This window comes from Fundulus heteroclitus, unplaced genomic scaffold (assembly GCF_011125445.2).
Source record: "Fundulus heteroclitus isolate FHET01 unplaced genomic scaffold, MU-UCD_Fhet_4.1 scaffold_61, whole genome shotgun sequence".
Taxonomy (NCBI): domain Eukaryota; kingdom Metazoa; phylum Chordata; class Actinopteri; order Cyprinodontiformes; family Fundulidae; genus Fundulus; species Fundulus heteroclitus.
Window position 1 is genome coordinate 417489 of NW_023397044.1, and position 22743 is coordinate 440231.

Sequence of the window (22743 nt, forward strand, 5' to 3'; positions counted from 1 at the left end):
GCTGGAGGGACTATGTCTCCTGGCTGGCCTGGGAGCGCCTTGGGATTCCCCTGGAGGAGCTGGCCCAAGTGGGCAGGGAGAGGGACGTCTGGGCCTTCCTACTGAAGCCGCTACCCCCGCGACCCGACCCCAGATAAGCGGAAGAAGACGGACGGACGGACGAGACAATGCAGTCAGACAAGTCTTGTTCTTCTGGAACTGCAAAACCCACTCATCCATTGGATTATCAAACAGAAGGGAGTGATTTACCACTCCACGGAATATCTCCTCTGTTCAGGACTCCAGTAGCAGCGAGCTTGGTGTTGTAAGGGTTCAATGCAGCTGCTCCGCCATGAAAACTTGTTCCGTTAAGTTTAGCTTTCCACACACTGTTTTTGAGGTCATCTGAAACCCACATCAAGTTAGAGATTTGTAGCCATTAACTGCATATTGCTGTCGACTTCTGTACACAAATGTTTTTGGAAGAAGTCTTTGTGCTCAGGTGCAGAATCATATACACCTATGGTCATGAAAGTGATTGAAAAACCTTAATTCACTGATATGGGTGAATGCATACTTGGCAATATGGTGTGGTTGATATGCGTTACTGCCACATCAGATGCAAAGACCTTCATTTCTGTCCAGGGATTTGTTTAATTGAGAAATAAAATTTGATGCAGTTAGACAAGAAATTACACTCATTTAAAGCCCATTATTTTATTAATGCTGTACAACAACAAGTTCCATTAAAGGGTGGGGTGGGGGTGGGTTTGTCAGTTATACTTCTCAGAAAATAAAAAGAAATCAAGTTGTGCCTTTCCGATAAAAACAAATTCGTTGCTCATTTTGCGTCAAACTACACCTCCAAGCAATTCTGTCACAGCTGTTTGTCCACTGAAGATGACATCATTCACAGACACACCATCATAGGATGAGCCGATCAGAGATAGCGATAGATTCTTGTTCTTTATAAAGCCTCGCATGGAATCTGAAAAAAGGCAAACAGATTTTAAACACTTTATTTATACTTTTTGTGTGTTTTGTGTAAGGCACAGGTCAACATGTCAACAGAATCATTTAAATGTCTGAAAAACATTTTTTTCCCCTGGCCTTTGACTGAGTATGAGGCACTAAATTGCTCTTAGAAATCTTTAGTCTTTTGTTGCTTATTTATTCTTATTGCAGTTTTTTATGATTGTTGGTACAACTTTTAAGCACTTTGGTCAATTGTTGTTTTAAATGTGCTATATATATTTTGGCATCGACTTTGACTCACCTACTCTCTGAGAGTGCCCAATGTAATACTGAGGTATACAATCCTGAGAAGGTAAAGAGCAAAGGAAACCATCAAGGCACAGTAACAGTTGTATTCACGATAATCATGTATTGGAATTGAAGTTAGGTTTAGTGTTGTAGTGAAGAACTTGTCCTGATGTACCCTGTGAAGAGCCACATTACTCCAGCTGGGTGCTACATTGACTCCCATGTGCCAGCGCACTGCCTCAGTGGCGCTTGCTAAAAGGTCCTCTGTTGTTACTGCATCTGGGGCCCCAAACACATTCTGGAACCAGGCACCTCCCATCATGACCTAGGAGACATGATCAGAATGTCGGATTTCAACAAGTAGCCACATCCTTGTGAGTGAAGGGTACTGGTCAGTCTGGATAATGTTACCATTAAAAACCATTTAACAGATTAAAGATGTACATAAATATACAGTGTCCTTCACAACTATTCACACTACAGATCGATACCCAATATGTGCTGCTGATTTTTTGGGCGAAATTCTTGAAGCTGATATTGCTTTTCTTGTTCCATTGACATGACGACAATGCTAACAAATGTTGCTAATGTCTCACAACTTGCGTTTAAACCAGCTAATTTTAACAATCAGTTTCATACTTCAGCTTGAAAAGTACACCGAAAAAGTCAAGAACTATTTGGGCAGCGCTTTGCTCGCATTTAATGAATGTGTCACAGCGAAAAAAAGCTTCTTTAGTTCAGTTGTGAGAAGGAGAAGAAAAAAAAACACTGACCACCGCTGCAGTGTATCCATCTGGAATCACTGCCATTAGGAGGGATTTAAATACCACATAAAATGGACGAGCCAATCAGGATCACTGGGCAGGATTTTTGTAGATGTGATGTATCAGAGAAGCAACTGTTTGGATTCAGACAACAATGGCGACTTGCGGCGAGGAAGCAAGTGGTGACCAGACGTCCCTGAGTGCCTGTTTTGGATAACCTGTCCCCGGCAATGTTCCACGATTTCCGTGATCATAATGGAGTAAAAGGTAATTACCCGGTCCTGTCGTTGTCCCAACATAGTATAAGAGCTGAGCTGAACGTCCCTTCCCTGCCCCGTCGACGTTGCAGATCAGGCAAAACAAACCAACCCCCACAGACAGAGACTGTGCACCCACCCGCTTAGCTAAATCAGAGATGTCCCCGGTTTTCATTAAAAAATTCTGGTCACCCGGTAACATTGATGCTGCCATTTCATCAGTGCTGTTCAATATTAATTATTTAAAAGAACACTAGAGAACAACTTTGGAGGCTTTTAATAGTGGAAACAATGGTTTCAGTTGGGATGGGAGTGGTTGAAGTAGCACGTGTAGTGCCATTGAGTCAGGATGAGAAAAATAAAAGCAGATTGGATTGGAAGCCACAGAAGATGGGGACTTTCACAGCCACCAAGTATCCGCCCTGTCAGCATGGTGCGATTAGTGCTACAAAAGCTTTTGTTCCCACAGACTCATTCTTCACTTCCTGCCTGAGACAAAGGAGGGTGGTCGCTGAGGAGACCAGCCTCACATGGGACTCAAGGCCTACAAGCTAACACAAGCTGGGGAGAAACTGAGTTCGGAGTTTCGGAGATTCGGACAATGGCCCTCTGGACAGCGTTCATGGACAAACTGAAGAAACATTCGCTACAAACACACACACACTGAGTTTTTTTTTTATTTCAAACTGTACCCTTTAAGGATAAAGTGTGAAATATGCCTTTTTTCCTCTCCTTCCACAAATGTGGCTCCTATTTTTCCACAGAGTTAATGGCAGCGCTGTATGGAACCATGTCAGGCGGGGTCCTTGGCAGCAAGGCCTCAGTCAAATAGTTCCCCCGAAATGTTTGTGATTTATGCAATGGACAGTTGTACTGGAACTGCAATTTCCTTCTGGGAATATTAAAGTATTTCTAATTCTGATTCAGCGACCAGATCAAAGCTAAGTTGCACTCTGACTTCTGCGCAACCAGCTGCAAAGTAAAGAATGCCGAAACAGCTTTGTTTAATTTTGTCAGCTGTTGCAGGAAAGCGGATGCGAGACAGCGGATCGGTTGCCTTCCCTCACCAGACAAGCTGAGAGCTCAGAGACTGTTTCGACCAGCTCATAGCCGCAGAGCTGCATGTCTGCTACTGGAATGACCAACGTTTTCCCTGGACCACTGCCCTTCCTTGGATGGCCAAAGTGAACCAAACTCACATGAGGCACCAACAGGTTCGGCAGAGAAACCACAGGGAAAGTTGAAGGGTTTGTTTGGAAAGCTTGTTTAATGCGTCCACATGGTGTTTTAAACACAAAAGGGCTGAGCAGCGTAGCTCCCGTAGCATGTTGATACCATGCCATTGCCGATGTGATTCGAGTGTGTTTTTATGGTTATAACAAACATTATCTCCACAAGGGCTTCATACATGGATGGCATATTAATGTTTATGTTATCCAGCTCACTCAATAGGGCTAAAAATAAAGCGAAAGTTTTTAAAGTTAGCGGCAAAAGTCCGCTAGCCTAAATGCTATTTAGCTCCCGGTGACTTCCTGTTTCCGGATATTCAACTACGGTCGTTTCAAGCATAAGACTTGTTCGTTTCGCTCTGCCATCGCTCGATAATGCTATGAGCATTATTACCACATTAATATGGAATATTAATGTTGATTTAAAGCCGTTCTGTTTAGGATTAGACGATTTTAGTGACCGATCACTACAGCGAGCCCTAGCCTCCCAGAGGTATAATCGCATTAATAAAAATTGAGCGTCCCTAAAGTTAATGATTTTACAGAGCAAATAATTTTTTAAAATGTTATTTCCTCAATGTTTTGTGTAACTCAGGATTTGCATTGTGCATTGTGTTCAAACATGCCAAATGTTGTTCTAAATTAGTTAAGCTAATTTAACTCCCTTCCATGTTCTTTGAGTTAGATCTGCAGTGAACCAGGATTCACCGAATCATTCTGATGATCACCACTTTTATGTTGTCTTTTGTCTTTTTGCATGTAAATAGTTCCTTAGCTTCTTTCTTTTTATCTTTACTTTGCTTAGTAGTTTAGTTACGTTTCACTAGCCTGATTTGACCCAGATAATAAACACGTCCCTTCTGTCAGGTGTTTTCCCCCAGTCCCTAAAAACAGCAATTATCAAACCACTGCTGAAAAAGAACAATTTAGACAAACTACTACTCCAGAACTACAGGCCCATCTCAAACCTCCCCTTTATCAGTAAGATTATTGAAAAAGCTGTATTTCAACAATTAAACACCTTCTTAACAACGACCAGCCGCTTTGACGTATTCCAGTCTGGCACCCATATTCCAGGGGAGCGCCAAAGTGCCAGCCTCAGCCCCAGCTGACCCCCGGGACCAAACGCCCACTGCCAGCCAAGACCCCAACTAGATAGTCTGCTCCTCCTCCAGGTCCCGGACTCCGGACAGCAATCGGAGAACAGGGGTGTGCGAAAGATTCAGTTCAATTCAATTTTATTTATATAGCGCCAAATCATGAAACATGTCATCTCAAGGCACTTTACAAAATCAAGTTCAATCATATTATACAGATTGGATCAGATTATACAGATTGGTCAAAAATGTCCTATATAAAGGAAACCAGTTGATTGCATCAAAGTCCTGACAAGCAGCATTCACTCCTGGGGAACCGTAGAGCCACAGGGAGAGTCGTCTGCATTGTACATGGCTTTGCTGCAATCCCTCATACTGAGCAAGCATGAAGCGACAGTGGGAAGAAAAACTCCCCATTAACGGGAAGGAAAACCTCCAGCAGAACCGGGCTCAGTATGAACGGCCATTTGCCTCAACCGACTGGGGTTACAGAAGACAGAGCAGAGACACAACAAGAGAGACAAAAAAGCACAGAAGCACACATTGATCTAGTAATCTGTTCTACATTAGATGGTAGTAGCGGGTGAGCCGTCTTCTCTGGATGATGTCACAGTTAACAGAACGCCAGACCAGGTGTACCTACTACGAAGAAAAAGAGAGAGAGCAAAAAGTTAAAAGCTGAAATGACGACAGTCATTTCAATGTAATACAATGCAAAACTGCAGAACAGTAGACTGAAGAACAGTAGAAATCAGTAGAGTGAGAAAATTAGACCCTGATGTCCTCAAGATTAATTTTTAAATTGAAAACCGTTTCTGAATCGAATCGTTTCCCTAAAAATCTTAAATCCTTCCAAAACAAAACCACAATCACATAGGCTTTACTAGAAAATTTCTGAAGAAATTTAGCAAGGCGCCTGCGTTGTGGTGTGTACCGTACCGTCAAAAATACTAACAGGAAGTAACACTGTGAATTTCAGCTTCCTACGGTCTTCACAGCCCCCGCAGCGGCCATCCAAAGGTGCCATGTTAAGTCAATGGACCTCCTAGGAGCTTCTGGCTAGCAGCGTTGTCATGGAGACTCCGTCACAGCTGCAGCTCTCCCTTTGTCTGTAAAGGCAGAACAACTCTGGCTAAGCAGAAGTTAGTAGGGCCTTCCTAGAGCTACTTCCGGTTAGCAACATGCTAACCTTTAGCCACTAACATGGTTGTGTTCAGTATCACCGGATGATGTAACTCTGTTAGTTTGGTTGAAATCCTGTCCTGGGAAGTACCTCAAATAGGGAGAAAATACGTTTATTACGTTGCCATGGTAACTCAAATGGCGGGTGGTACACAAAGAACACCAGATAGGATCAGCACACATGTTTTTATATACACTGTGGGGATTATAATAAAATACTCTAAATCTCCCTCACCGGGATTTGAACCCACAACCTACTGCATGCAAAGCCTGTGCTTTGTGTCTGAGCTATACTGTAGCCATACATGGTCATGCATTTCTGGGAGAATAAGGGCTTTGGTCCCCCATTGAAAAGCATTGGATGTTTGACACCACATAGCTTGGAGATGCTTTATGTGACGTAGCCCAAATTTGTTGTGGAGCTTTCTCTCTAAAGGAAGTACAGCTTCTGTCAGGCAGAAGTTTGTACGACCTTCCTAGAGCTACTTCCGGTTAGCAACATGCTAACTGTTAGCCACTGACATGGTTGTGCTCAGTATCACCGGGTGATGGTACTCTGTTAGTTTGGTCCAAATCCTGTATTGGGAAGTGCCTCAAAAAGGGTGCAAATACTTAATGTCACCAAAGGTCACGGGTCAGATCAGCCTCCTTGAGCATCACTGCCTTACCAAATCTGGGCCCAGAACTGAACATTTGACCAAAATGGTGTATAGTGCCATTTCCCACAGGTGGGTGGAGCTGTATTGGCCGGGGCGGTCAAGTCTGGGCATCCTGGCAGGTCCTCATTGTTTCAGAGGCCCAATAGGAAAGCATGTGAAATCCAGAAACGGCCAGAAAACTGACATGCCTGATAATCTCTGGAAAATTTTAAAATGTTACGAGGAAGTGACTGTGCAAATTTCAGATTCCTACATTCATCAGAGCCACTGCATGGAGCGTCGAAAGTTGCCATGCAATACCAATGGCACATGTCCCTGGCCTGTAGTAACTTCTGGCCAGCATAGCTCAGTTGTCATGGAAACTCACTCGCACCTCTGCTGCAGGCGTGCAGAGACTTTGGGTCAGAGTCTGTGTAAAGGAATAGAATGGGATACTTTGCCTCGAACAACGCTCGATTTCTTGAGAACCGTAAATGGTAGAGATGTATTTTTTTCTGCGTTTATTTCATAACGGATAGGGGAAGAAGACAAGCTATTGGTTATTGCTGGAAATATTTTAAAAAGGCGTAAAAAATTATGATATAAAGGGGGTTTATGGAAATGCAGAAATCCTCTAAAAAGGCTCCTGAACAAATCGCTGTAGCTGAAAAACTATAAGAGATATCGAAATAATTATTTCACCGTGAGTTTCAGCAGGCTTTTGAGGACTATGGTGTTAATTTTGATGTTTGTACAAAAATCGGTGTAGGCACAGCGACGATGTAAAAAAGTGGTTCATGTGGAAAAATGCAGGTCCAAAGCGTTTTCAGGATTTTGCACATTCGCTGCTCCCGAACAAATTGTTTGTGCGGCAAAGCCGTAACAGTTATCCACAAAATTCCTTTTTTGTGAGTGCCAGAAGGGTCGGGACCTTCTTGTGTGAAAGTCTCATGCCTGTAAATCAAACGGATTAGGAGTAGCGGCGATGCGAAAACATGTGGTGTTTGGGATTTTCAGGTGTCATTTTTCAAAACGGCTCCATAGGAAATGAATGAGGAGGGTTTTGACATTGTGTCGCTCTGAGGTGATTTGCGAAAAATCTATAAATCCTACACCAATGAGGGTTACATTTCCTGAATCCAGAGAAAAATACCTACGTTTTGATGTAGAATTTGTCTACGTAGAGTGAAAATTCAGCGAGTAAGATGAAGTTGTTCGGAGTTGTGAAATCTTTAAAAAGGTCAGAGTGGACCACTCTGGCAGTTGGAGAATTCCGTCCATAGACTTCCATTATAAACAATGATTGCGCTGATTTTTGGACATGAGCTTTGAGGAGTAACTGTGAAGAGACGATAAAAGATATCCACATCTCGTTTTCACTTCTGAGTAGTTCAAAGATATATCTACAAACTGGAAGTTAAATAGTGTTCGTAGGTGAAAGCATGGTGATACAGTAGAGCTTTGAAAATGGTCATTTGGAGGCTTTTTTGAGGCTTTGTCTTTACCTGACGCTATTCATTTCCTATGGAAGTGGTTTTTCGCTAATTGCGTTGCCATGGTAACTCAAAACCCCAATAAAAGTAATAGCACACCATTCCCGACCGAGCCGCACGTTTTGATACCTATATCGTTGGAGTGCATGCTATGGTTTGGGCCGCATTAATTTTCGAAAATGTTTTTAGGTGCATAGTAATAGGTGCCTGCCATAGCAAATGCAGGGGGAGGCAGTGCTTTGTGAAGCCAGGAATAAACTAAAGAGTTCCCTTTGGATTCATATGTTTATTCAAAAGTCGATATCCTTTAATAATTAGAGAAAAAATTTAGATTAAATAAAACGTTCGGCAAAATGTCCCAAATCAAACATATCAAAATCCGCTGCATGTGGGGAAAGAAAACTCCAACAGGAAGAAAGAATGTGTAGGAGCCAAAATGGTTGATCAGTCTTGATATATGCCTGTGCAAAGTCTCTGTTATCCGGGTCATCGTAACAACAAACAGGCTTATTTGGAGGCAACTGGACTTTTGCAGTTTTTCTGAAAAGTTTTGACACCTATCCAGGAGTCTTTGTCAATTCTGGCGGCTTGCACTTGAGCTTGTCCAGTTTTGGTATAGGCTTCCATAATGAGGGTAAAATGTTGAAAGCTCTCACATGTTTGTGACTGGTGTGAAATTTGACATCATCGCAGCTGATGAAGATGCACATATTCCCAGCTTTGGTTGAAGCTCCGTATGGCGGTGTGTTTGCGCTGATCAGAGCAAACAGTTTATTTCTGACAGGAATTGATTTAGAAATCAAAACTTATTCCTTTTTTATTTATTTGCGGGGCAGCACCATTCAAAACCTGTGGAGCTTGTTGTATTGTAATGTCTCTGATTAGTACAGGTAGGTTATAGCATCTGTCACACAGATATTCATTCTAAATATCTGACATTGTCAGACATTGATCACAGGTTATCTTTGGTCGCAAGATCCCAACAGCGGCCGTCCATGAACCTGTTTCACTGTGCAACATAAGACTGCAGATTTAAAAGTCTTCCTCACAATTCCTAACAGTTTCTTCCAATTTAGGAGCTTTCTTAAAGCTAAGATGCTTTGCAAATAACTTATCTCACCAAGTTAAAATTTAAGAAAAGTCATAGTATTTCTAAGAAAAAATGCAGATATGTTTTTCCCTAAAATGATGTTAAACTGTGCAATCTTTTGCCATTGCATACAACAGACGAAGACTGTGAGAAAATTGTGGAGAAATATTTGGTCGTGGCTCTTCAGCAGGACAATGGTGGAAACAGAGAGCTGATTAGTTGATTCATCACCTAAACTAAAATTAGCACATAAACTTCTTTAACAATCAGACAATTATTAATATGTAAATAAGATAAAGTTTATCATCCCCATAGGGGGAACTAAGTAGTTGAAGTAAAAGGAAGGGTTAAAGTTGCAGCTCTAAAAACCTAATTTAATTGAGGATAATTAAATAGGAAAAATCCTGATTATTCATGAACAAAATGTGCAGAAATGTACAAAGAATATAATAAGAATTTTTTATATCATTTACAGAACATGCTCTCAATAATGCACAGTTAATAAGGACTGGAAAAAGACAGAAAAATATATAGATAAATACTCTACACAAGATAAAACAGGTGGGTATTGTTTTGAACATGATGTCACTATCCATAGACTTAATGGCCATCTAAAAATTTGGTTGTGTGATGCCATTTCTTCTGGCTTTTGATTGCTGCATGGAGCGCTTCTCCCTTTCCAGGATGATGTGTAAAAGCAGAGAAAAAGACACATACTCATCCCTCCTAGCCTCCCCCTACTAAGAATCCGGATGCGCAGCCTCCATCAAGACAAACGGAATTTTAATGATTAAGACAGTAAAAGGAGTTCATTTTAACTGGATCTCTTAATGTGGACAAAATATCTGCTTTTACCTCTGATTAACACATTTAATAAACACCTTAACCATTAAAAAACAATGAACTACACCTCAGCATTTATGAGGTGGCCATTTATGGTTAAATCTGGACGTTTAGAGGGCAGAACCTGGTATGCAAACATTCAGGTGCAGACTTGATTTATATTATTATTATATATATTGCTTGCTGGTGTGCAAGCACATGGTTTCATAAATCACATTTTTTATGTATGCAATTTTCCCCTTTTTTGAAGTACAAAAAAACATTTAGTATAGATCATACACAATCTTTTAAGAATGAGACCATAGATCATTTATGTTCTGTCCTAAAATGTAAAACCCTCGAGCTGTAGGAGGGTGGTACTTTCTGTTTATCATGGCTGTACATCCAGACTTTTTTTGTCTTAATGAGACAGGAAATAACTTCAGGTTGTTATGACATGCTTTTAACTTGCTGAAGCTGTGAATATAAAAACTATAAGTCACATGACCATAGACATGAGGAAACCAGAGTGTGTAGGTATCTACACTGCATTGAACACAGATCAATCAAGTATATACCAGCATGTGTGTTTTTACACTTTATTGATTTTCAAACTGCAAATAACTGCATTAGCCATCCACAAACAATACTTGTTTTCAAAAAGTCAGTGACACATTTTCTAAGTATAGCTATACAATAAACATGTACTTCAGTTAGAATGTGTGTGTGGGTGTGTACCGTTAGTCTTGTTGTCTGTCCATGTGGTCTGTTATGCTGAGGGAATGGAACAGAATCATAGACTATTCCAAGTAAACCTGGGTCTTCACAAGAAGGAACGAGGTGGCCAAAACCCTGAAAAAAAATATCATATACATACACATAAATATACATACTGAACATACATATACACACACATGAGATAGAGAGATATATGATACACAACAGATATAGAGATACACCACCGAGATGAAGACACACAGAAGAGGAGACAGAGAGAGAGACAACAGACAGAGATACAGAGAGAGAGACACAACAGAGAGATGAGACACAGACAGAAGTAGATATGACACACAGAGAAGGGAGAGAGAGACACACAGAGACAGAGAGAGACAGAGAGACAGAGAGAGAGACACACAGAGAGAGGACAGAGAGAGAGAGACACAGACAGCAGAGACAGAGAGAAGACACAGACAGAGAGAGACAGAGAGAGACACACAGAGACCAGAGAGAGACAGAGAGACAGAGAGAGACAGAGAGACAGAGAGAGACAGAGAGACAGAGAGACAGAGAGACAGAGAGACACACAGAGAGAGATACAGAGAGACACACATAGAGAGAGAGACAGAGAGTAGAGAGACACAGAGAGAGAGAGACAGAGAGACACACAATAGAGATAGGAGAGAGACAGAGAGAGAGAGAGAGACAAGAGAGAGACAGAGAGAGAAGAGAGACACAGACACACCACGAGAGATGAGACTACAGAGAGAGAGAGAGACACAGACACACACAGGAGAGAGAGAGAGAGAGAGAGAGAGACAGAGAGATGACACAGAGAAGAGAGAGAGAGGACAGAGAGAGAGGAGCGACACAGAGAGAGACAGAGAGAGTAGAGAGAGAGAGACACAGAGAAGAGACACAGAGAGATGACAGAGAAGAGAGACAGAGAGAGAGACACAGAGAGAGACAGAGAGAGAGAGACAGAGAGACACAGAGAGAGACAGAGAGAGAGAGAGAGAGACAGAGAGAGAGAGAGAGACACAGAGAGAGAGACAGAGAGAGAGAGAGAGAGAGACATAGAGAGAGAGAGAGACACAGAGACAGAGTAGAGAGGACAGAGTACAGAGAGACATAGACACAGACACACAGAGAGAGAGAGACACAGAGAGAGATAGACACACACAGATAGAGACACTAGAAGATGAGAGACACACAAGAGAGAGAGATAGAGAGATAGAGATAGAGACACAGATATATATAGATATATAGAGATATATATATATAGATATAGAGAGATAGATATATAGATATATATATATATATATATATATATATTATATATATATAATATATATATATATATATATATATATATACTTAGACTTAGACTTTCTTTATTGTCATTTTGTAGCACAGAGTGCATACAGAACGAAATTTCGTTTTTTCATACAGCTCAGAAAGATTGCAGTAACTCTACAGGATACCTTGCAGTGAATTTACAGTACAGGATAAGAAAAATGCAGTGGTAAATCACAGTCAAATACAGGATAACTTTCAATTAACTTTCGGATAAAGTGCAGCAGTGAGCAGTAGGCAGATTGAAATGTAAAAACAATGTAAGCAATGTAAACAATTATGCAGTAAGGTGCAGCAGTGATTTAACAATAGACAGTTGCATTGTAAACAGTTTTGCAGTACGTTTCCGGAAAAAGTGCAGCAGCGATATTGAAGGATACATACAAATGTGCAAATTAGCGGGTCGAGTGTGGTACACAGTCCGTTTTTATACTTCAGCAGTTCAACAGTTCAACAGTCTGATGGCAGCAGGGAAAAAGCTTTTGCAGAACCTGGTGGACCTGCAACGGATGCTGCGGAACCTCTTTCCAGAGGGCAGCAGGGAGAATAGTCTATGGTGGGGGTGTGAGGGGTCCCTGATGATGTTACGGGCTCGAGACACACAGCGCTGCGATGAAATGTCTTTAATGGAGGGAAGAGGAGCCCCGATGATCCCTTCTGCTGTCCTCACCACTCTCCTCACGTTCTTCCAGTCGGAGGCACTGCAGCCTCCACACCACACAGAGAGACAGCTGGTCAGAATACTCTCTATGGTGCTTCTGTAGAAAGTCGTGAGGATGGGCGGGGGCAGGCGGGCTCTCCTCATCCTCCGCAGAAAGTACAGTCGCTTCTGTGCCCTCTTCACCAGTGACATGGTGTTCATAGTCCAGCTGAGGTTGTCCGTGATGTGCACCCCCAGGAACTTGGTGCTGCTGACCACCTCCACAGCTGAGCTGTTGATGAGCAGTGGAGCATGGTGAGGCCGGTTCTTCCTGAAGTCGACGATGATCTCCTTCGTCTTCTCCACGTTCAGGATCAGGCTGTTGTCTCTGCACCAGCCCACCAGCTGCTCCACCTCCTCTCTGTAGTCCTGGTCGTTGTCGTCTCTGATCAGGCCCACCACCGTTGTGTCGTCCGCAAACTTCACGATGTGATTGGTGGTGAACCTGGGGACGCAGTCGTGTGTCATCAGAGTGAACAGCAGGGGGCTCAGGACGCAGCCCTGAGGGGAGCCCGTGCTGAGGGTGATGACATCAGAGGTGTTCTGTCCGACCCGGACTGATTGAGGTCTGTTGGTTAGGAAGTCCAGCATATATATATATATATATATATATATATATATATATATATATATATATATATATATATATATATATATATATATATATATATATATATATATATATATATATATATGTGTTTAAAACAGGAAATGAAGCTCAAAATTCTTACATCCCAATCATTTCGTAAATGCGCTTCGCAATTGCATATGTCTTCCAAATTTGGTTGACTTGTATATTATACTTAGCTGACAGTATATTCTCGCCGGCACCCTCTGTGTCTGCTGTATCTCCAGTGGTGTACAGGGCTCGAAAGGGCACGTGATTTTGCAATGGATTGTGGGATGCTGCCGCCCATTTCGAGGGCAATGAATTTGTTTACATTGCTGATTCGACTGCTGTGCAGTAAGAGATATAGATGCAAAGTGCTTGAAAAATTGACTGTACTAAAGAGCTGATGGACTGTACAGAGACAAGCTAGACCCTGTTCCGAAGATTTGTCATCTCGAAAAAAATCTCTACAATCAATGGGACTGATCTATAACTGGACAAAGGATTTACAGAATCTCCTACTGCCCACCACCATACTCAGTAACTTAGCTTGCCTTCCATCTCGTCAATAGAGTTAGTTTTCATACCGGCAAAGCATTCACAAAAGATGTCTGACCCCAAAGCAGTTGGTAACCACACTCCACCGATCAATCGTCAAACTTTGGTCAGTAAGGTGAGCTCCTACAAGTACCTGGGGTTCTTTTGCTGGTCTGATTTTGTGGAACAAACAAACAAGGCGCTGCTTTAAATGCTATTCTATTTATATTTCTTGTTGAATTGCATCATTTCTGCTGTACTTATTTTTAGTGTAGCTTGACCTACCCAAAACAAGTTTCCCCATGGGGACAACAAAAATTTATTGAATTGCATCAATATATAGTAGGAAAACATTGGAACCAACAGGACAGTGGGGGTACTGAGGACCTTACCATTACAGGGAGGATGGAACCATCATACTCCAGACTGACCACGGCTACTGTTACTGCTGAGATGTCCTGCAGCTGCTGGATAAGACTTTGGAAGGAAGGGGGTAGGATGCAGGAAAGGGCTGGGAAGACAGAAGTGAGGATAAAACATAAGCATTTTCTTCTTTTACAAATTCTTGTCAAGTTTTATTGTGCACAAACCTTAATGCACAAAATGCCTACAGTTTCTCATAGCACTCTATGCACTCTATGCACTTCCACATTGTTATTTTCATACAGAACGTGAGCTTATTAACAGCTCTTCAAATATAAATTTAACAATCCCACCAATTCCTCACTTGCCTTTGGCTGGTAGAGCAGAAATGATGTGATCAGCCAATATTACACCATCTTCCACATGGACCTAAACACAAAGTTCAATGGTCAAACTCCTACATCAAAAAACAGCGTTTCAAGAATGGTTAATCTTTTCAAAACTCAAAACGACCAAAGTCAAAAAGTGCAGCCAATAAAGCTCATTTGTGCCACTTTATCTCCTGCAGAAAGTGTGTCCTCAATTTAAACAGGAGTCAATATTTGCTGTTTGAATCAATGTTTAGAGGTGCCATGACATCACTGTAAAACCATGCCATGTAGTTTATATTGCTGCAAATGCAAAATTTCCAAAGAATTTAATTTAAAAAAAATTACGTAAGCCTTTTGTAGGGGTTTTGTCAGGCCAAATGTCCCTCCTGAGTAAAATGGTTGAGTACGGTAATGGGTACAGTAATGATACGGGGCTCTATGATCCACAAGCTAGTTGACTTCAGTGTGATTGGCTACAAACATATTGGCTACAACCCACACCCCTTCCTCCCTCCATCCACACCTCTCTTCTTGGTGCAACACTCACAAATCCATTATTATGGTATTATAGCTGGTGGAAGTGTTTGTGTTGCAGGATGTCAGACAGGCGAGGAGCAAAGGCTTTAACCTGGCGGTGCGATTGACCACAGTAGGACAGAAATACAAAGCCAAATAGACCACGATGAGATGGGGAGAGTAGTGGAGGGGGAAGGCTGTTTGTTTGATGCTGTGCTCGGATTGGAGAATATGAATTATGTAGAAGATAACCTAGGTGGAAAATGAAACTGTTTTCTGATCAGATTAAGAGATTGATTATTACATTATTTTTTTGAGGACTATGGTCCAAAATTATATCTTCTGTCTTGTCAGAATTTAAGAGCAGGAAATTTAAAGTCATCCAGCTTTTGATGTCATCAAGATATGCCTGTAGTCAAAGTAAGATAGATAGATAGATAGATAGATAGATAGATAGATAGATAGATAGATAGATAGATAGATAGATAGATAGATAGATAGATAGATAGAGTAACGAGAACTGGCCCAAGGACCAAACCTTGTGGTACTCCAGAAGTGATCCTTGAATTAGATAAAATTTAAACCAGCCTAATGCTTTCCCCTTAATCCCAACAGTATGTTAAAGTCTTTCTAGGGGAATATTGTGATCAACGGTATCAAATGCAGCACTGAGATCTAAGAGGACAAGTACAGAAACAAGTCCAACAACTCCATCTCTATATTTATTCAGTTCCATCTCTATATTTATTCAGTAAAAACCCATGTCCTGTACTTATGGAACCATTGTTTATCCTGCACTTGCTGCTATTGCACTTCCGGTTAGACCTAAACTGCATTTCGTTGCCTTGTACCTGTACCTGTGTAATGACAAAGTTGAATCTAATCTAATCTAATTATCTGAGGCCATGAGAATATCATTAGTGACCTTCACCAGAGCTGTTTCTGTGCCATGATGAGCTCTGAAGCCTTACTGAAACTCTTCAAATAGGTCATTACTTTGTAAATGTTCAGATACTTGATTAGCAACTACTTTCTCAGTCATTTTATATAGGAAAAGAAGATTAGATATACAGGGCAGTCAAACGTAGCCGGTCAACGGCGGCAAATCGCCGTCTATAGCAGCTCTTGCCGCCGCCTACATTTCCCCGATTATATAATGGAGCGATATTTGTGCCTTCTAGTTGAGCGCGGAGCAGACCCTGGACAGGAAGCTGTCATTTATTTTTTTATTTTTATTTTTTTACCTCGGAGTGGCCATTGTCCTTTTAGCACTATCTTTGATGTGTCAATCATACAATTTAACCAATCAAATCAACGATGGAAGGCCACATGCTAGCCAATCACAGCTGGAGAGGGGCGGAACACTGAGTCATAGCCTTCATTTGCCGCCGTGCTGCGGTTTAGCTGTGGTCACCGTTGGTGACGGTAGAGCGGGATGGAAATTTGGTCTGATTACCAAACAATTACAAGAAGTGACAATGAAGCATAGAGCGAGCTGGAAGGAGCGCTATTAATTTCTGTTTGAAATGTCAGCACTGAAGTCTAAACTGGAGTAAACATTCACGCTAGGAGGTTTAGCTAGGGCAGCTAGCAGGGTTAGCTAGGACAGCTAGCAGGGTTAACTAGGACAGCTAGGAGCAGAACCAAGCACTAAAACTGCCAAACTGAAGAGACTTGAGTTACTTGCAGGTAGAAGGGAACTTTTGCTTTGTTCTGCTCCTTGTTCTTATAGCTGCTGTAATTACAGAACCTGTTCTAGTCAGAATTGTTACTTCAGTCAGTGTTCAGCCTGACACCAGCGCTCATGTTTTTTAGCGTGTAGCTTTAGCAAACTCACACACCGAAGCAACACCAACTTTAGTGACCTCCGATCGGCGTGACCGGGTGTCATTACCGCCAGCATGAATAACAATCTTACTGTATTTACGCTTATCCTTAGCCATCAGTTTTAGGTAAGATTCTACGTCGCCCGTTCTGGCCCCTGGCAGGCATTTAACTATGGTCCCTGGTGTCTCTAGTGCCACGTTTCTGACTATTGAGCTCCCAATCACCAGGATTGGCTTCTCAGCGGGTGTGTCGCTGAGTGGGGAAAATTTGTTAGAAACGCAGACGGGTTGGTGGTGAACTGGGGGCTGAAATCTAGAGCTATGCTTCCTACGAACTGTCACCCAGCCGGCCTGCTTACCCGGCTGCTCGGGTGCTTCTGGAGGACCACTAAGTGAACTAATGCTAGGTCTATGTGGCTCCGCGCTAGCAGAGGGGCGGCTATCAGCTGGTCTTTCCATAGCACGGAGCCGGGACTCTAATTCTGACACCCTCGCCTCCAAAGCTACAAAAACACTACATTTATTACAAGTACCATTATCACTAAAGGAGGCAGAGGAATAGCTAAACATCTGACACAGAGAGCAGGAGATAAGGGGAGACTTAGTCAGAGACGGAGAAGCTGAAGTAATAGTAGGAGAGGAAGCCATTGTGGAGCTAAAGCTAGGCTAGGCTAAAGCTAGGCTAGCGCCCTTCTACCACGCCAAGAGAGCAAACCGTGAAACACGAGGAGTTCCCAAGCGTGATGTGCAGCAACAGAAAATGTTTTAAAAGTGCTTATGTGTTAGAAACAGATGTTACAGCAAAGAGATTAAAGATAAAAGCGAGAGAATCTGGAGCAACAAACCGTTACTCACGCAGTGAAAACAGGAAGTGATACAATACGCCTTACCGCAAACAGGAAGTGACGTCAGCCAAGGAGGAGCAACTCATGTTGCCATTCAGAGATGTACAATCAGACAAGCAATAACACACAAGATCTCTTTAACAATCAGGATATATCACCCAGAAAAAATAAATTATAAATAGCTTCCCAACATGAGTTGTAAATCTACCTTAATATAAACTTCATTTCTCTCAGTATAGCTCAATTAAACATTTCTCTTACACGCAGTCATGAAATATTTTTAAGTTGATAAATAGAACTCAACCCCTCTTGGGCGTTTACATTGGCCAAACACTTGATTAACCATTAACCTTTTCTTGTTTTAATATAATCAATATAGTTATAATCAATATTATTCATTATAACTATTATTCATTGATGATGTCAGATCGACAGATTCAACTTATTTAAAAAATAAATGACTATTTTGATATATTTTGTTAGTAATTCTTTCTAAAAGCCCAACAAATATTATGAAAAGCTTCCGAAATTTTTTACAATCTGCCCATATATTTTTTTTCCAGCTCAATATGTTCAAAAGCCTAATTGGTTGGAAACCTGCCTAATTTGGCAACACCAACTACACTATTGCTATTTGTTTGTTCGTTACAGTAGTCACAGAGCCACTGTTCAGCCTGAAGCATGCATGCATATATATATATATATATATATATATATATATATATATATATATATGCATATATATATATATATATATATATGCATATATATATATATATATATATATATATATATATATATATATATATATATATATATATATATATATATATATATATATATATATATATATATATATATATATATATATATATATATATATATATATATGTGCTGTCAAACGATTAAAAATTTTAATCGCGATTAATTGCATAATGTCGATAGTTAACTCGAGATTAATCGCAATTAATCGCATATTTTATCCTTTTATTTCTGAAAGTGTAATAGCCTGTTTGGGCATTTTAATATGCAATTTTGCAATAAATGACACTAATAAAATACATGCTTGTACAAAAAACATTTTTATTTTGTTATTTTTCAAGCACTTTTCAGAATTGGAATGAAAACATCCTGGTGCCAAATGTTAAACTGGACTATAATATCTAAATGACTAATCATGACGCCCTGATGTTTACAGAGTGTGTAAACAAATGTGTAAATAAATACCTGTTTTCATGCCGATATTTTTTTTGCCTCTTAAACAAAGATAGACATGGTATTATGCATAAACATATAAATTAATAAAAATTGTACATTTCAGTAAAGTCATAAGTTTTGTTCATTTTTTCACTCTCTCTCTCACTCTCACATCTAATTCTGAGCTTTCACACCAACAACAATAATTTCTTTGAATATTTTTGCTTGCTGTTTCTATCCATATTCATAGAGTTTAAGCCTGGAAAAAGGTTTTAAATTTCCAGGTCATTCCAGTCTTACACTTTGCTTGCAACTGGGCCAGGAGCTTAATACCCTTGAAAGAGACTGTTTAGGAACTGATTAGTAACTCCAGGTACTTCGTTTGGCAACGTGATTCATCCTGGGTTTGTCAAATACAGAGACAACAAATTAATAAGCATTAAAGTACGGTTTATGGGTTGGGGTTTCTACAATGTTATCAATGGTGATCTGCACCATGTAATCTACTTTCAGCAGTTATCACCGGTTATTGCACCGTAAACTGCAGAAAATACGGGCAGAGTTGCTCTGTCTGCCTTTACTACCGTCGGCTCCTATGGCGGAGGGATATTTCAGCTAGATACACTCAAATTTAGTGCAGGCAGGTCTCATAATAACCCCTATTTCGTCACTTATTTTAGAGCCCAAATAAACGATTTCACTTTCAGAAACCTGCCCAAAAAACCGCAACCCGTGACTCATGAAATTTAGAAGCGCTTTTAGAAAAAAGCCCAAAGTCACATGTGTCAGAGGGTAAAAGAAACTTCGCGCTCACAGCGCGGGTCTGTTTTGCTACAGTTTTCTAGCACTCTTGAAACTACGGAAAGCGCCGAGGGTAAAAGAAACACAGTCCGGAGAGCGCGGCGGGGGGAAAACATTAGGGAACGGTGTGTGTGTTTTGACGCGCGATTAACGGCGACAAAAAAAATGTCGACGTTAAAATGGGTTTACGTTAACGCCGTTAATAATGCGTTTAACTGACAGCACTAATTATATATATATATATATATATATATATATATATATATATATATATATATATATATATATATATATATATATATATATATATATATATATAAAAACACCCTCCTACTTGATAGTGTGTAGCCTGCTACTGTAAAAACGTTTGACTGCACAGGGTATAGGTCTGTAATTTATTAAGTCATCTTGATCAAGTGATGGTTTCTTAAGTAAAGGTTTAATGACAGCTACTTTAAAAGCCTGTGGTACATATCCATTTACTAAGGAAAGATTTATCATGTCTAAAATAGGGGCAGTGATCAAAGGGAATACCTCCTTAAAGTCTAACTCTTGGACTGAATGTATTTTTACGATATGCATTTAAATAGTCACCAGAGTAAAGAAGTGTATATTATATGTGAATTATGTGCGCCGTTTGGAAGTAATTTTGATAAAACTTGCTGTATCAGCGAAAAAGCCAGAACATGCTTCAATCTGGCTGTTTTGGAATGTGACGTCACAAACAGAACGAGTACCGTGCATCCGGCTGCTAACACTACGACTTTCGCTACCGATTTATTAAATTTAATGAATAACTCCTACTCTACGTACAAAAAATTAATAATACATCTACAAACTCCACCTAAAGCATCAGCGACTCCGATACCGAATATATATACGAAGAATTGGAGTTTGAACAAGGTGAACCTGAGGAGACTATATCTAACGCTGCCCAATACATTCCTCGCTCGTGAAGTGTGAATTGCATAAAACACTTTTGTCACTGCCGGCAATCCAGTCCTCTCGCGTTTCTTTTACGAATTTATCCCATTTCTTTCTGACCTTTTGATCCTTCGGCCAAGTATGTAGCGCTACTTTCTGGCCTGCACTAGACCTCGGTGAAGTTGGTTTGACATTGGACATTCAAGGTCAGCGGAGTCAGCGGAGCACTCTTGAGAAAAAACTCAAATCAGATTTGTTGACGGTCTCACCGCGTATGGGAGGAGGGAGCAGCTGAGAGACACTGGCTGAAATCAGAGTCCTTCAACCGGATCAACCGTGAGCTAGATCCCGCTCACTCCGCGGAGCTTGAATGTCCAATGTCAAACCAACTTCACCGCGGTCTGCACTACAGACACCAACTACGCTCCTAAAGGCTTTTTATTGTGGACTTAGTTCGGCGATTTTTTTTTTTTTTTTTTGATCTACGTACATGTACAATGTATGCAAACCCTGTGGCATGAGTCTGTGAAAAGGATTAATAGGACAAATAATCCTTAGTGAACAATGTTTGTTTTTTTTCTGGTGTCTATGTCCCGATATAAAACAATTGAAGCCGTCCAGTGGTTTCATGCTTCCATACTCTATCGTGTGTCCTGCCTGGCGTGTTTATAAGGCAGCTGTATATGTCGCCGTACGGAACCCTTGGCCAGCATTTTACAGGCTCGCTCCGTCCCTTCAGGCTTTTGCTGTATAAATCTGGCAATCTAATACCATCAACCATCAACTTACTCTTGAAACGATCTTGTGATACATTATCCAAAGAAGAAAAATACGTCGAGAACTCGTCAGTTTCCTCTGTTTGTGCCCGCTATGTGAAGGCTCGCCTTCTGCCTTCCAGTCCGGCGCGCATGCGCGAAAAACCCAGATGAAAACAATAGCAGTGAACTGGTCTATAAGCGACACTACAGCCACCAACTACGCACCTAGAAGGCATTTTATTGTGGACTTAGTTCGGCGCTTGCTCAAAGTAGACGTGGATCAGCAGATTTGGTGTGTGAAAGAAGATACTGGAAAACATCTATATATCCTTGTTCGCCGTACCGGTTGTACAACGTAAAGGCCTGTGTGTTTCTAGTTACAAGTTTGCATTCTCGGTGTTCTTGAACTGATGTCACACGTCGGAAATGGCCGATCGTAAATGGAGGCAGCACTCAAACGCGGAATACCATAATCGGTGTAAAAAATGCGCAATATTTCATATTTAAACTTAATTTGAACACTTTTGATACATGAATATTCAAATTTTACCTTGTTCTGGAAGTTATTCAACGGTTTTCAATAACTTGGTTGGGATTGGGTCTAACATACAAGTAGAGATTTAGATGAAGCTAAAATTTTAGATAGCTCAGAAAGCTCTACTGCTTCTAAACAGTTAAAACACCGATCAGGTTATAAAGATTTCTCAAACACTGCCTCACTAAGGATGAGGGAATCATGTTTGGGAGAATGCCAATTATTTTATTTTTAATGGAATCAATTTTATTTATGAAGAATCCCAAAAAGTCATTACTGCTGAGAGTTAAGGGAATGGATGGATCAACGGAGCTGTGGCTCTGGGTAAGTTTGGCAACTGTACTAAAGAGAAATCTAGGATTATTTTTATTCTCCTCTACCAATGATGAAAAATATGCTGCTCTAAAGCTGCAAAGGGTCTTTTTATACAACAGTAGACTGCTTTTCCAGATTAGGTAGGATTCCTGATGGTGTGTAGTGTGCCATTTTCTCTCCAGTTTCCTAACATTGTGCTTCAAAGAACGCAGCTCTAAATTAAACCAGGGAGCCAGCTTCCTGTGAATAATCACTTTTTTCAAGGGAGCTACATTGTCTATTGCAAAACGCAATGAAGAAGTTACACTGTCAACAAAAGCGTCTAATTGTGAATGGGAAGAAACAATATTGCTGCCATCTGGCATTTCTGTGATACTGAGGATATTAAAAGGTGGACAGACTCTTCAAAATTTGATACAGCATTATCTGAAAAATATCTACTATAATGAAGCCTTTTGGGGATGGAGAACTCAGTTAAATTAAATTAAAAGGTTATTAAAAAATGCTCAGATAGGACAGGTCTGTGAGGAAATACTGTTAATTCTTCACAATCAATGC

The 22743-nt window shown here is 40.7% G+C and overlaps 1 protein-coding gene across 1 annotated transcript in view; it reads right to left on the reverse strand.

Annotated features, from left to right (window-relative positions):
- Nucleotides 1-680: 680 nt before the first annotated feature.
- ppox (protoporphyrinogen oxidase) overlaps nt 681-22743 on the reverse strand; it is a gene marked incomplete in the record, with an annotated part of 34971 nt that continues 12908 nt past the window's right edge. The window contains 6 exon segments of the mRNA XM_036133361.1: nt 681-967; nt 1256-1298; nt 1418-1567; nt 10553-10666; nt 14127-14245; nt 14466-14526. Of these exon segments, the coding sequence (XP_035989254.1) occupies nt 831-967; nt 1256-1298; nt 1418-1567; nt 10553-10666; nt 14127-14245; nt 14466-14526 (624 nt within the window).